Consider the following 14,490-nt stretch of genomic DNA (forward strand, 5'->3'; position numbering starts at 1 on the left):
GAATGATGCGAATCGACCCCCAAGTCATAACATTTAATGGACAAAATGTCAGGCCCGAGTGCCTAAAATTTGACTCCTAAATACAAAATAGCTCCACTTACATGAGCACTCAGTATCCAGAGACACCAATGGGAGCTGCAGGTGTTTGGTGACTGAAAATTGGGCTACACTGAGGTGCCCAGATAAGACTCTAAAAGCTTAGGTAGTTTTAAAGCCATTTAGGCATTTCAGTGCTGAGGACAGCAATGCCTAACTGATTTAGAAGCCTAAATTTTATCTGCAAAAGGCATTGAGGCATGAGTCTAAATTTACCCGATACTTAAATTCCTTTGGAAAGTGAGATTTTGGGTGCATCTACACTGCACCCTTAGCTTGAAATAAGCGATGCAATTTGAGCTATGCAAATTGCGTAGCTTATTTTGAGTTAATTTTAAAATAGCGTATTTCATAAACTGGCGCAAGCTAAATGGCGCCAAATTTTGAAATAAACCGCTATTGTGAAATGTCCCTTCTTCATCGAGTAGTGTCCCCGAGGGTGCTCCACTCGAGGTGACGGGCTCGTCCCGGCGCCGCAAACCGGAGGAATATTCCTTAGCAGTAGCCCCCCTACTGGACCGCGCATGCGCGTCTGCCTCTTCGCGCCTCTCAGCTGAGCCCAGTCCGGTCCTGTCAGTTTCTCTCCAACCATCCGCAGCCGGAGACGGACTTAGATAAGGCTCCCTTCTCCTCTCTGAGGAAATAATGGGTGTCCCGTCAAGATGCAGAATAGCTATTTCAGGATACTGGAAGAATCCTGAAATAGCGCCACAGTGTAGATGTAGCCTAAGGCATTGAGATATTTAGGCATTGCTGAGCTCAGTATCTTTAAAAACCTGGGCCTAAGAGCCTAACATTAGACACCCAAGTTTGAAAATGGCACATATGTAAACACACCCAGTAAAGGGTTAAAAAAAACATTATTAAGGTTGCAAGTCAAGCAAGCAATCAAAAGTTAGGCAGTGACAGAATTGAGGTTGCTCGGGCAACTCATAAGTTGGCTCCTTTGTGCATAGGTCTGATGATATAATCTGTATAACTGCAGGATCACATACTATTTTCCATACGACTCTTGCTTATTCCAGGAGCACCATCCATCCCCTGCATTGAATGAAACTGCTATTCAGTATTTTGTTTTCTCCTGATTGTGCAACGTGTGGCCCCCACACCTTATTCACTGCAAACTCATTTCCTCATGGGCTCTTCTAGGGCACTCATCAATGTAATATCTGAGTTGTCTTCACACACCCCTAGATGCAGGAGAGGTATTATCTCTATTGTAAAAATGGGGACATAGAGGCAGAAAGGTATGAAGGTCAAAGTCATCCACCAATTTTGGGTGCCCACTTTGAGAGGCTAGGACCTGATTTTCCAACATACTTATTATTGCAGAACACTTTATATGTTCAAAGTACAGCTCCCATTGATTCAACTGCAGCCATTAAATGCTCAGCACTGCTATAAATCAGATCCAGGGCCTCAAGCCAGGAATGAACAACAGTTAGGGTGTGTCTACACAGCAGAGTTATTTCAAAATAACAATGTGAGCACCTGCACAGCAATTCCATTATTTTGAAATAATTTCAAAATAATGGACGGTTTATTCCGACTTCTGTAAACCTCATTCCACGAGGAATAACACCACTTCTGAAACTGCTATTTCGAAATAGCTGTAGTGCGGACGTGCCACGGCTGCTATTTCAAAATAACTCCCACCCAGGGCCATTCCAAGTAATTACTCCCTAGTGCTTCTTGGAGCTCTAAATCGAGGTAGTACATCCGCATTAGGGGAGTCTGCCTCGGACTAATTTCAAGGTTTCCCTGTAGTGTAGACGTGCTATTTCAAATAAGCTATTTTGGAGATTTTCTTCTGGAATAGCTTATTCCGAAATAAGTGTGCAGTGTAGACATACTCTTAGTGACCATCTGTAAAGAGTTTGGTTCAATTGACTTGCCAAGCATCACAGGTGCTCTGTGGCAAAGGCAGGCATAGAATCCAGTTCTCAAAGGTGACAGTCAATTGCCTAAAGCATGAGACCATCCTGTTTCTTCCTGCAGCCCCTTGTCTCATTCACTACACACATTCCACACCTGTGTAACAACTAAGTGCCAAGTTTCAAGACATTCTCTTTTATTACACAGCCTGTTCCCTCTGCAGGCTCAGTACATCCTGTGCATGGAATGAGGCAGGGATCCTAGGAGCGAGGGAGAACATTTGACAACGTAATTAACGACTATCAGAATGAGAGCCAAATTAAGGTTGCTTGGGCTGAACTGTTTCAGTAAAAGCTCTTCCCCAGAACAGCAGCCGGTGGCAGACATCTAGTGTGGAAAATTTCAGCCCAAGCTCTTAAAATCTGGCAAGTTATAAGCAACTGAAAAGAGGGTCTTAAAATGAGCAACCTTAACTACAGTCATTGCTACCTGCTCGGCCAGTAATATTTGCTTGTTTTCGATTTGGAAAACAAATAGAAGCACCACCTGGGTGCTGTATAATGTGCCAAATGCAATACTAGTGTGAATGTGCATCTTTAGTCCTGAACAACTGTGCAACTGCCCTCCCATCCCCAGATGATTGGCAGGAGCAGGGCAGTGGGGGAGGGGGTATACCTACCACCAGGCCTTGGAGCAGCTACACCAGGCATGTCCAAAGTCCGGCCCGGGGGCCAATTGCGGCCCGTGTTCCGGTTTAATACGGCCCCACAGGTAATTTGGCAATATCTATCTTTTATGGCCCCCAACGAATCCATATGTATTGAGATGAATACATTGTAAAATCTCAGTTAATGTCAGTTGGTCTAAATCAGTTATAAATATATTTGGACACAACATGTATACTTGGTGTTATGTTCCTGTTCATATTTTTTGAACTTAAAAGTTGACAGACAACCTTTATTACCAATAATATGTAATGTACTTTACAATGTTCCTGACATATATTTCAGCTTCCTGGATTTTTTTTTCATCTGGCCTTCAGATATGAAAGGCAGAGTGATTTAACACCTGTTTAGATTTGTCATCCATGTGACGAAATGAAAAGTATGCCATTTGCAGTAAACTTTGCATAAAATAGTTAATTTGCATTTAATTTTAATGGTTCAAAGAATGTCAGGCAAAATGGTCGGCCCTCACGCATGTTCACTTCATCAAATCTGGCCCTCTTTGAAAAAAGTTTGGACACCCCTGAGCTACACAGATTACTCCCACCTGCCTGCTTCCCCTCTCCCCACATCCAACAAGGTTCTGACCTAGAATGTCTTTTCACAGCTCCTGTTACAGAGGCACTGCACAGCCTTTGGAGTGGAGCTAGAACAGGTGCAAAGCGAGGCCATTCCCCCACCTCCCACTGACCTACAGGTTTTCTGGCATATGCACAAACATGGCTGCCAGCCAAAATTTGGCACAGAGATGGAAAGAAAAGGAAACAAGAAACCGAAACCAGGAACACGAGCGAGCAGTTCTTCCCTTTTCCTCCAGGGCATGAACGGAAGGGTGAGCATCAGACAGAAGCATCCCGTGTCTACCAAAGAGCTTCACTGTTGCTATCAGAGCACTAGGTCTGTAACAAGGAACCATAGGGATGGAGCAATTACAAAGAAAGATAATGCTGTTCTTGGGGCTGTGTACAATGCAAATTCCCACACGCACATGGGCCCTTGCCTCCAAGCTAAAATCCATTACAAAATCACCGACTTGAATAGCAGCAAGTCTGGTACATACGTCTAGCCTACTGTGTGGACAAAGCAATTTGATACCACCCTGGCTAAGCACTGTATCAAATGCCTCACCTAAAGACCAGAGGCAGGCAATAACTAGTGCAAAGTGAGATTTACTGGAACTTACCACACTTAGACTTGTCAGCAGGAGGGAAAAAACCATGTGAGTATCATCCAGAGATTTCAGGTATCAGCCCAAATATTGGTCTCTGGATTCCTCTTGTTACCGCGTGACTGTGGCATAAAGGGATGTGTTGCTCTCATCTGAGGAAGTGGGTTTTGCCCAGGAAAGCTCGCGATACTAGATATTTATCTTTTTGTTAGTCTCTAAGGTGCTACAGGACTAGTTGTTTTTTTTCTGATGTGATTCCATTGATGTCAACGGGGCTTGCTTTTATGAGGCAGACTGAAAACTAGAGAAATTGTTGTAGGCCAATGACCAGACACACTTACCAGCTCCTAACATAACAGAGGGGTTGCTGGTATTCGTGCAGCTAGTAATGGCAGCAATCACTACCGAACCGTGGGTGAGCTCAAAGTCCCCGCCATTGTGAACAAACTTCACACGGTCACTGTGACGGTCTGGGGCGATCTGGAACCCTTTGAACCCTTGCTAGAAAGGGAGACAAAGCAGAACAAAGGTAGACGAGGGTTAGTGCAAGTATGTGAACGGGCAAAGGGGGACAGAACGGTACCACCAAACAGCGGTGCTTTACAAAGCAAAGCATTTGGTGACACTCTGCTATAGCCCCCCCCAGGCCACAGGAGAGGAGGACAAAAGAGCTTCAGAACGAGACGCAGCAACACTTGATGTTAGTTCCAGGGGCCTGCTTCAGTTCCCAGCATTCACCCAACATGGCGGCTGTCACATTTGCATAATGGGGGCCAACCCTACCCTCTCATCCCATGGTGAGGAGCTGGCAGCTGCCTCTTGCGGTGGAACAGAGGATGGTATTTTACAGAACTCCTTGGGCCTGCACAGAGGCATCTGCAATCTCATGTTTCTTGGATCCCACATCAGGTTGTACAGCAGCGTGCAAACCACACACCAGCTACGGAGAGAGAATGAGGCTTCTCTCCAGCCTTCACTGAGAGCCAGAGGTCCCAGGCTTAGTTCCGCCTATCGACATTACAAGCACACAGAATCGGGATCTAAAAAGCCACCCCACGTCCCTAGCCGAGTCACTCAAGTCAGGCGTGGGCCTCTGGCCGGACTACCCAAGATTTCACACCATTGGCACTGAATGGTGTGACCTTCGTGACAAGGTCTAACTGACTAGACAAAGGACAGTCTTCAAAAAATGGAGAGAAGCAGCTTATCAATACTACACACTAGGATAGAAAACCTGGATGGCACAGCAAACGTAGGTTTAGCTAGATTTGAAAACTACTGAATTCTCATAGGTCCTTCACAGGGCGTGTGTCTGAACTGTGAAGTTTAGCTCTGGATTCAAGTCTAAAATTCCCCAGAATTTAGGGGGTTTTTAGAGCTGGGTCCTAATCAAAATCCTATACTCAGTTCTATTAACTGCTGTCTAACTGTATGGACTGCAAGAGGCATTTAGGGTTCATTTTAAATTTTAGTTGGGCAAAAAGCACCTCAGGAAATCTGCAGTGAGCCTCAGACTGGTATGCCATTATCAGGGTGAGTCACTGCTTCAATACTGCAAAGGCTTCACTAACGGATCGGGGCAAACCCACAGACCACCTGTGTCCCATGGCCCATAACTTGAGAACCACCATACTTATTCCTTAGTGTTAGCTTCTAGGCTACAGTTGAAAATAACTTGGAAACACCCAAGGTTATTTATACATAAAGTGCACTGAACTGTTTGCCATCAGTCTCTCTAGTGACTAAGCACTAGAGACAGCTTCCTGAAGACAAACATATTTCTGTTTGCAATGCTTTGTGCCTTACCTTGGCTCCCAGGCAGGTCTCAAAGTCCTCCTTCATCTCTGACACACCTACTTTGTCCTGAGGTCTTTTGGGCCCACTGCAGCAAGGCACGACGGTGTGCAGATCCAGCTCCACAATCTGTTTGCCAGGAGGAAAAATACAGGTCACTAAGCTGCTATCATGGAACGAGCTAAATCACACACGATACATTGCTCTAAAGGGTCCCAGTTTAGCCATGCGCCACACAAGGAGTCCCACTGACTAATGTGCTTAAGCACCTTGCTGAATCAGGGCCTTAAATGGTCTCCTGACAACATGAGGCCATTTGAAGGGAGTCAGATACTGTTACCCCCCAAGGAAAAAGTTTTAATAGCCACCTCTAGTCCCCATTTTCAAAGGTGACAAACACAGGAGCTCAAGTTGAAATAAAGCCAATGGGATAAATGTGTTAAGTCACTTCTGGAAACAGATCTGAGGTGGCTTGTAAATTTTACCCCCAGCCTCACAATCGAGACAAGTCCTATTGCTAGCACCAAGACGCATTCTGCGGAATACTAGCAAAGGGGTAATAACAAGACCACACAAGCAGCCTCCTGCTCACCATTTTGCAGGCCACTAGGGACTAGCAACTAGGGATTGTTAGATAGCGTGAAATTGAATAGTCATTTAACCTCATATAATTTTAGTGGTTACACGACTATTCGATAGTCCCAGAGAGTGGGGCCAGCAGCCAGTGCACTCTTAGCCCCACTCCCCGGGAGCCCCCTACCATCCGATGCTGCTGCCTCTATCAGAAACAGCAGCATGGGATGGGAAGCAGGAGTCAGTCCCAGCTCCCCATGCAGACCAGCTCTCATCTGCTGCCTCTGACACAGAGGCAAGAGCGTGGGGTGGCAGCAGCCCCTATTCATGGGGGGCCTGAGTTCCCCACAGACAGAGACTGCTCTGCAGCAGCCTCCCCTGCCCGCCCCCTTTCTGCCTCGAATAGAGGCAGCAAGAGTGGTGGGAAGAGGGGAAGGGTGAGGCAGGCGGCTCCAGGGAGCCAGCATGTGCAGAGAGCCGGCTTAAACATGTATCGGCTCCTGCCTGCCCCCCTTGTGCTGCTGCCTCTGACAGGCAGGCAGCTCCATGGGAGCAGATATGTGCGAGCAGCTGGCTTGAATGCTGGCTTCCCTCATGTATTGGTTCCTGCCTGCCTCTCCTCACCCTCCACGCTGCTGCCTCTTTATCAGAGGCAGCAGTGTGGGAGTGGGGGGGGGGGGGGGGACAGGTGGCTCCACAGGATCCATTGCTCATGGGGAGCCAGCTTAAAATCCGGCTCCTCAGGGTCACTGGCTCCCACTGGCCTCTCCCTCAACTGCCTTTGGTAAAGATAAGCTCAGGCTTATTGGTTATCTGTGCAGTCGTCTACATGTCGACATCCCTAAAGTCAAGTAGACTGAGATTGCTGGACACATTCCAAGCCCTGAGATTGGGTGTGAGCTGTTACAAGAAGCTGCCTATACAGTCATGGAGTGGCCTGCCAACTACAGTACGCCAGGGCATGGTTTGGGCGTGGGATTTAAATAAACTGGAGTCATGTTAAAGAAATTTTCACACAGCAACAAAAAAATTTTCAAAAAGAGAACAACAAAAATAAATACAATTCAAGGGAGGTGAGCAGAGGGTCAGGAGAGAAGTAATGGAAAAATTTAATGATGATCAAGACTTTACCTGGGTAAAATCTGGATCCTGGGAGGAGTTACTGAAATCTCGAAACATCCCCACAGCCACAAGATAGTCCTTTATGTGCTTAATTTTTTCTTCATCGCGGCCTAAAGTGAAATCCAGACATAGCTAAAGAACAACCAGTCAAGATACAGAAATTTGGGCATTTTAACTATGCAGACCAGGACATTGAATGGGGTAGGTTGCATCCACATCAACTTCATGTTTAACTAGAAAAGCAGGAGAAAAGTCACTGGATCTTTGATGAGCCCAATCCCAGTTTACTGGAACTATTATTTGCATCCCAAGGTTGATGTTGAACTCTTGACAAGAAATTTTCATATGCTGGAGTTCATAAGGGCTTAGCCCCGAAACACATGGTAACTCATAGATACCATGTAAAAGGGACCCTTTCCCAGGGTTAAGGTTTAGGAAGGCACTGGGACCAAATGCACGGCACCAGAGGTGTGATTTGATCTCTCATTTCAGTGAGATTCTGGAGTTAACCCCACTCAGGTCAATGGCGTTATACCAAAGTCAGGCCCTGTACCACTGTCAGGGCCCAGGTGTATACTCTGGATCTTCAAGTTCTGGTCTCTTTTTGCACTTACCCGTTTGAATCAGGTACCTGATGCTGACTTCATCAACTGGGAAGAAGGCTGCAGTTGCTCCATATTCTGGGCACATATTGGCAATGGTGGCTCGATCAGCAATGGACAGCTGGGCTACGCCAGGCCCAAAGAACTCCACAAACTTTCCCACAACCCCGACTTGGCGCAGGTGCTGTAACACAGGAACCAACACAGGTGCTCAGCTCTGTTCCTCACCTCAGAATGTGAACAGCATACGTCATTCACAGGCAAAGCTTTCTCCCAGTCCTGGGCCACCTGGGATCAGGGGTTGGTTTGGCATGTAACAAAGCATCAAAGCTCAATGCCAAACGTGCCATCCATGCGTGATTCTGCTACCACTGCAGGCAATGGCAAAAAATCCTCGGGAGCATCCACGGGAGTAGGTTTGGGTCCCAAACCTGTCCATGACCGCAAGGGCTGTAAGAGCTCTTGCAGTTGCAGCTCTTCCTATCCCATCAAATCAGGAGCAGGGTTGAATGTTGATTCCACAATCTGGGGTGAGGCTTAGCAGCAGACAAGAGGGAAGGAGCTGCAGAGCTAAAGTGGCCCAAGCCCAGTGTGGCTGGGTCATAAAGGATGAAATTAAGATGACCGCCCCAGAGACAGGCCACTGTACACAGCCACACTAAGATTACACACGAATGCCAGGCTGTAGCCCATTACAAGAAATCCCCCATACTCATGGAAAAGCAGCAGGGGTGCATGTTACCTTGGTAACGGTAAGCACGATGTCTGTGGACGTTACCAAGGGTTGAGGGTTTCCCACCATCTTGTAGCCAATCACTTCAGGAAGTACCATGCTGATTGGCTGGCCCAGCATCACGGCTTCTGCTTCAATGCCACCAACCCCTGAATCCAATTGTCATGACAAAAGCACAATTTTTTTTTTTAGATGAGGCAATGAATGCTGGAAGTTAATTGACCAGTGAAATAATATTATGGCAAATAAGGGAAAAGGAGTTACCAGACAGCAGGTCTTGGACTGAGCTGTTAATAGGGGATATTTCTTAGATAGCCCCTCTTCTCACATTGTCCAAAGCTTTTGTTTAAGAAGAAAGTTTCTAGCCACCAACTTACTTTCATTTGGAAACTGAAAAGTCACTAACTCAACTGTGATTACATGATTAACCAATAAGAGGCAGCGAGGGGAGAGGGGAGAAGCAGAAGCCAATATGTATGGAGAGCCAGCTCTCCTATGAGCTCTGGCTTCCGTGGAGCCAGCTGCCTTCCTCCCTCCCTCCGCTGCTGCCTCTGATAGAGGCGGCAGCGCAGGGGATGAGGGTAGCAGGCGGGAGCTGGTACACACGGGAAATGGCTTTCAAACAGGCTCCCAGCACTTATCAGCTCCCATGGAGCCGCCTGCCCCTATACTGCTGCCTCTATCTTTTAAGCCGGCTCCCTGCGAGCCCCAGCTCCTGCCTGCTCCCTGCCCTGTGTGTAAACATGTAACTGCTAAAATTTCCAGCAGTTACAAGTTTACACAAATACTCGATCGTTAACATTCCTACTAGAAACCCCAGTCACAGACCAGGTGCAGTACAAAACCACAGAACAAGAAGATGGTCTCAAAAAAGTTAAAATCCAAGTAACATGAGCTGTTGCAGTCCTATATTACCAAGGCTGCAGATTCAGAAATTCCTTATACAGACTGTAATCTATATAGCACTACGTAAAGTAGACACATATACTATGACTTACACTCTGTGCGACTGAAAACTTTATCCATGCGTTTGTAAGCAATCAACATTATTGTAAGCTCTCTGAGACCAAGACACTTTGTTCTGTGTTTATACAGCACCTTGCTCGCTGGTTGATGGACTCCTAGTTAACAAAGGGATTCGTAGGTGTTTTCAAAATAATGTAAGTATCATTGTGGTATTCCCCAGGTATTCTTTATACTAGGAATAAAGATGACTGCAAAATGCTTTGGTTAGACTATCTACTTACACAGATGAAATGTCAAACCTTCACTGTCTACCACTGGCGAGGAACATATTTCAGTGTTATTCTGGCAAGCTGTGTCCAAGCAAAGAACATCTGGTACAAGAATACTGGCAAAGAGTGATCAAACCTTGTCTTGATATACTTCATCTCCTTGACACATTTCATCCCCTCTCGCCAGCGTTTGGCTTTGAATCAGAGTTTCTGATCCAGCACTGTATTTATAGTTACAGTCACAGGGTAAACTTCTTCAAAAGCATCCAAGTGATTTTAGGCTCTTTGGTCTCTCTGAAAACCAGTGAAGCTTTCAATGGAACTTTGGCTCCCAAGTCATTTAGATGCCCTTGAAAATTGTCCTCCTTGTGTCCTCACTAATGCTGCCACCCATGGAGATTTTAAATCCTCAGTAAAAAATATTTAAAAATAAAAGCACAAGCAAATCCTCTATGACTGGACATGTGATTTGTTGTTGGTTATTACTTGTACAATCAATGGGTATGGAACAGGAGATCGGGTTACAAAATCCTGGTTTATCGGGCCAGCTGAATTGGACACAAAAAAGGGAGTCTGTTGTACTAAATCAGTCCTTGTATTTTATAGGTGGTTTGACAGGAACAAGAGCCATAACCTAACCAACCAGTTCACGAAACTTTAAGTTACAAAATTTGAGTGCACTTACCCCAGCCTAGTACTCCCAGACCATCAATCATTGTAGTGTGCGAATCGGTGCCTACCAGGCTGTCGGGATAATAGTACCCATTCTGATCAAACACCACTCTCGCCAAGTATTCTAAATTCACTTGGTGGACAATTCCTGATCCAGGAGGAATAATTCTCATGTTGTGGAAAGCTTGGGAACCCCACTGAAACACAGTAAGAGCCCCACATATTAAATATACAGTGGATTAGAGTTTGTTAATCCTATCTTGATACACATAACGAAAATAAATTCTTCCCATACCTTTAAGAATTCAAATCTTTCTTTGTTCCTTTCAAACTCCAGCTCCTGATTCTTCTGCAAACTGTCTGATCTGCAAGTGAAATAAATGAACAGAGCTGAAAGTCCCCAAGTGAATTTAGTATGTGGACGTATGTGTGCACATGGAAGAATAGCACTTGTATCTCATTATGACCATCAGTTTTATATGCTTCAAGCAACTGCAGCAGGGAGCTACAGGCAAATCATGAAAAGTGCTTAACAAGTCTTAAGAGTAATACCTCATGGTTGTGTCTACACTGGCAAGTTATTCCGGAAAATCAGCCACTTTTCCGGAAAAACTTGCCAGCTGTCTACACTGGCCGCTTGAATTTCCGCAAAAGCACTGACGATCTAATGTAAAATCATCAGTGCTTTTCCGGAAAAACTAAGCTGCTCCCGTTCGGGCAAAAGTCTTTTTCCGGAAAACTGTTCCGGAAAAGGGCCAGTGTAGACAGCACAGTAGTGTTTTCCGCAAAAAAGCCCCGATCGTCATTTTCGCGTCTAGATTGGCCACGGACGCTTTTCCGCAAAAAGTGCTTTTCCAGAAAAGCGTCCTGACAATCTAGACGTGCTTTTCCGAAAATGCTTTTAACGGAAAACTTGTCCGTTAAAAGCATTTCCGGAAAATCATGCCAGTCTAGACGTAGCCCATGTGGGGCACAAAAGTTAATCCCATAGGGTATGTCTACACTACAACGTTAATTCGAACTAACTTAGTTTGAATTAGTTAATTCGAACTAAGCTAATTCGAACTAACGGATCCAGACTAAAAAACTAGTTCGAATTAGCGTTTTGCTAATTCGAACTAGCATGTCCACATTAAGTGTCTTAAGGATGGCCGGAAGCAGTGCCGGCAGGGCATCAGAGGAGGACTTAGAGCGTGGAGATGCTGTCTCAGGCTAGCCGAGGGCTGTGCTTAAAGGGTCCCGACCCCCACCCCAGACAGACAGTTCTCAGGGGTGCCCCGCTTGCAAAGCAGTCCTGGCTTGGATTGCCCGGAATACCCACACTGGGCACATCACACCACTCGGCCATCAGCCCGGCTGCACTTGCCGCAGGCTGCCATCTGGGGAGAGGGGGCAATTGGGGGGCTGCAGGAGAGCTTCCACCCCCAGAAGCCCGCAGAGCCAGCCCAGTCCTCCCCATCGGGGGCTCGTGCCCCATTCCTCCCTCACCTCCTTCCACTTACTCTTCCCTAGCCCCTCTTCTTGATGTACAAAATAAAGATAACGTGTCTTCCAAAATGGAATTTGTCTTTATTGAACAAAACTGGGGGAGACTGGGAAAAGGAGGTGGGAGAGGGGAAGAGAGAGGCTGGGAGAGGGGAGGGCAACTAAAATAATCAGGGGTTGGGAATAGGTCCCATATGAAGAGAGGCTAAACGGACTGGGACTTTTCAGCTTAGAAAAGAGGAGACAGAGGGGGGACAGGATAGAGGTCTCTAAAAGCATGAGTGGGGTGGAGAGGGTGCATACAGAAAAGTTCTTCATTAGTTCCCATAAAGAAGGACTAGAGGACACCAAAGGAAAGGAATGTGTAGCAGGCTTCAAACTAGTAACAGAAAGTTGTTCTTCACAAAGCAAAGAGTCAACCTGTGGAACTCCTTGCTGCAGGAGGCTGTGAGGGCTAGAACTAGAACAGAGTTTAAAGGGAAGTGAGATCAAGTCATGGAGGCTGGGTCCATGGAATGGTATTAGCCAGGGGGTAGGAGTGGTGTCCCTGCCTGAAGTTTGTGGAAGGCTGGAGAGGGATGGCACGAGACAAATGGCTTGGTCACTGTCTTCAGTCCATTCCCTCCAGGGTCCCTAGGGTTGGCCGCTGTCGGCAGACAGGCTACTGGGCTAGATGGACCTTTGGTCTGACCCAGGACGGCCATTGTAAGCTTAGGGCTCAGGGTCGGGGGTCTCAGTGGACCCCCTTGATTCTCTTGCACACCTGCTCCTGGGTGGCCAGGCTGGCAGCTCTCCTGCCCTAAACGGCCACTTTCCTGTGCCTAGTGCGGAGATCGTGGACGAGGTCCACGATGACCGCACTAGCCCAGGCAGGTGCCCGCCTCTTGTGGTCCCGGGCAAGCTCCCGGGAGCCGCCAGCCTGGTCCCGGGAAGCGGGGGAAGGCTGGAGGCATCGGGTGGGTGGCTCGATCCGTGCCAGGTGCAGGGTCTGCTGGCTTTGTGCTGGCAGGCTTTCACCTGGCACGGGCACCGTAGCCAGCCCGTGCCCCTTTAAGTGCTCCGGGGCCGGGAGGGGGGCAGACGAGTTTCCCTGGTGTTGGCCAGAGTGGCCACCAGGGAAACCTGGGGAGGGCTAGCCTCCCACTAGTTCGAATTAAGGGGCTACACACCCCTTAATTCGAACTAGCTAGTTCGAACTAGGCTTAATCCTCGTAAAATGAGGTTTTCCTAGTTCGAACTAAGCGCTCTGCTAGTTCGAATTAAATTAAATTAAACCCCTCAGCCTCTCCTCATAAGTCATATGCTCCAGCGCCCTAATCATTTTGGTTGCCCTCCGCCGGACTCTCTTCAATGCGTCCACATCCTTTTTGTAGCGGGAGGCCCAGAATTGGACACAATACTCCAGATGTGGCCTCACCAGAGCTGAATAAAGGGGAATAATCACATCTCTGGATCTGCTGGCAATGCTCCTCCTAATGCACCCTAATATGCCATTAGCCTTCTCGGCTCCAAGGGCACACTGTGGACTCATATCTAGCTTCTCATCCACTGTAACTCCCATTCCTTTCTTCAGAACTACGACTTAGCTGGTTGGTCCCCAGCCTGTAACAATGCTTGGGATTCTTCTGTCTGAAGTGCAGGACTCTGCACTTGTCCTTGTTGAACCTGGATTGTCTGTGTACTGCCATATTGGTCTCAAGATCTAATCAACTGCCATATTTGGGATTGGAAACAAATTTTCCCCCAGGTCAGACTGGCAGATACCCTGGGAGCCGGGGAATTGCTTTGTGCGCTGCATGAAACATGAGTTTAAACAAGTGTAAAGGGTGAAATCTCTACAACTTTTAAGTCTTTAAAAACATGATCTGAGAATGTCAGTAACTCAGCCACAGGTTGGAGGGGGGGGTCTGTTTCAGATGTGGGTGAGGTTCTGCGGCCTGCCATTTGCAGGTTAGACTAAGTGGTTACTATTGTCCCTTCTGACATTACAGTCTATGAGTGCTCTTTCATTGTATGATTCCCCCCCCCCACACACACACTTTTGTATTGTTTTCATGTAAGTGGACAGCTTCAATATTTATTTCCCAGAGAACATTCCACGTATAGAACAAGTTCCTGAGTAAGGCAACTGGAGTACTGGAGGAGTTTGGAAAGCAGAAGAAAACCAAGAGAGGACATGAGAAAGCAGGACAATGGCATGAGGTACAGCTAAGAAGCACAGGAAGATGGGTGGATTTCTAAGATCCTGATGCTGCAATGCTGTGCAGATGGCCCTCTGTGCCAAGTCCCATTGATTTCCATGAGGCTCTATGCAGGAGCAAAGTAGCTCACTTACAGGACTAGTTTTCCAGTTCCCCCTTCCTTCCGTTCCTCCTCTTCCCCCCTGGCATAAAACCAACACTTTGCACTT

General features: G+C 47.0%; 1 protein-coding gene across 2 annotated transcripts in view; it reads right to left on the bottom strand.

Moving 5' to 3' along the window:
- Positions 1 to 14,490, bottom strand: part of ACO1 (aconitase 1) — a 51,909-nt gene that overhangs the window by 13,898 nt on the left and 23,521 nt on the right. For both annotated transcript variants that reach the window (XM_075931450.2, XM_075931451.2), the window contains 7 exons: positions 10,891 to 10,960; positions 10,609 to 10,792; positions 8,698 to 8,837; positions 7,968 to 8,139; positions 7,363 to 7,463; positions 5,671 to 5,787; positions 4,206 to 4,365 (listed from right to left, as the gene is read on the bottom strand). In XM_075931450.2, coding sequence (XP_075787565.2) covers positions 4,206 to 4,365; positions 5,671 to 5,787; positions 7,363 to 7,463; positions 7,968 to 8,139; positions 8,698 to 8,837; positions 10,609 to 10,792; positions 10,891 to 10,960 — 944 coding nt within the window. The remainder of the gene's footprint in view (positions 1 to 4,205; positions 4,366 to 5,670; positions 5,788 to 7,362; positions 7,464 to 7,967; positions 8,140 to 8,697; positions 8,838 to 10,608; positions 10,793 to 10,890; positions 10,961 to 14,490) is intronic.

The sequence above is a fragment of the Pelodiscus sinensis genome, chromosome 6, assembly GCF_052426305.1.
Source record: "Pelodiscus sinensis isolate ZL-2025 chromosome 6, ASM5242630v1, whole genome shotgun sequence".
Classification (NCBI taxonomy): Eukaryota; Metazoa; Chordata; order Testudines; family Trionychidae; genus Pelodiscus; species Pelodiscus sinensis.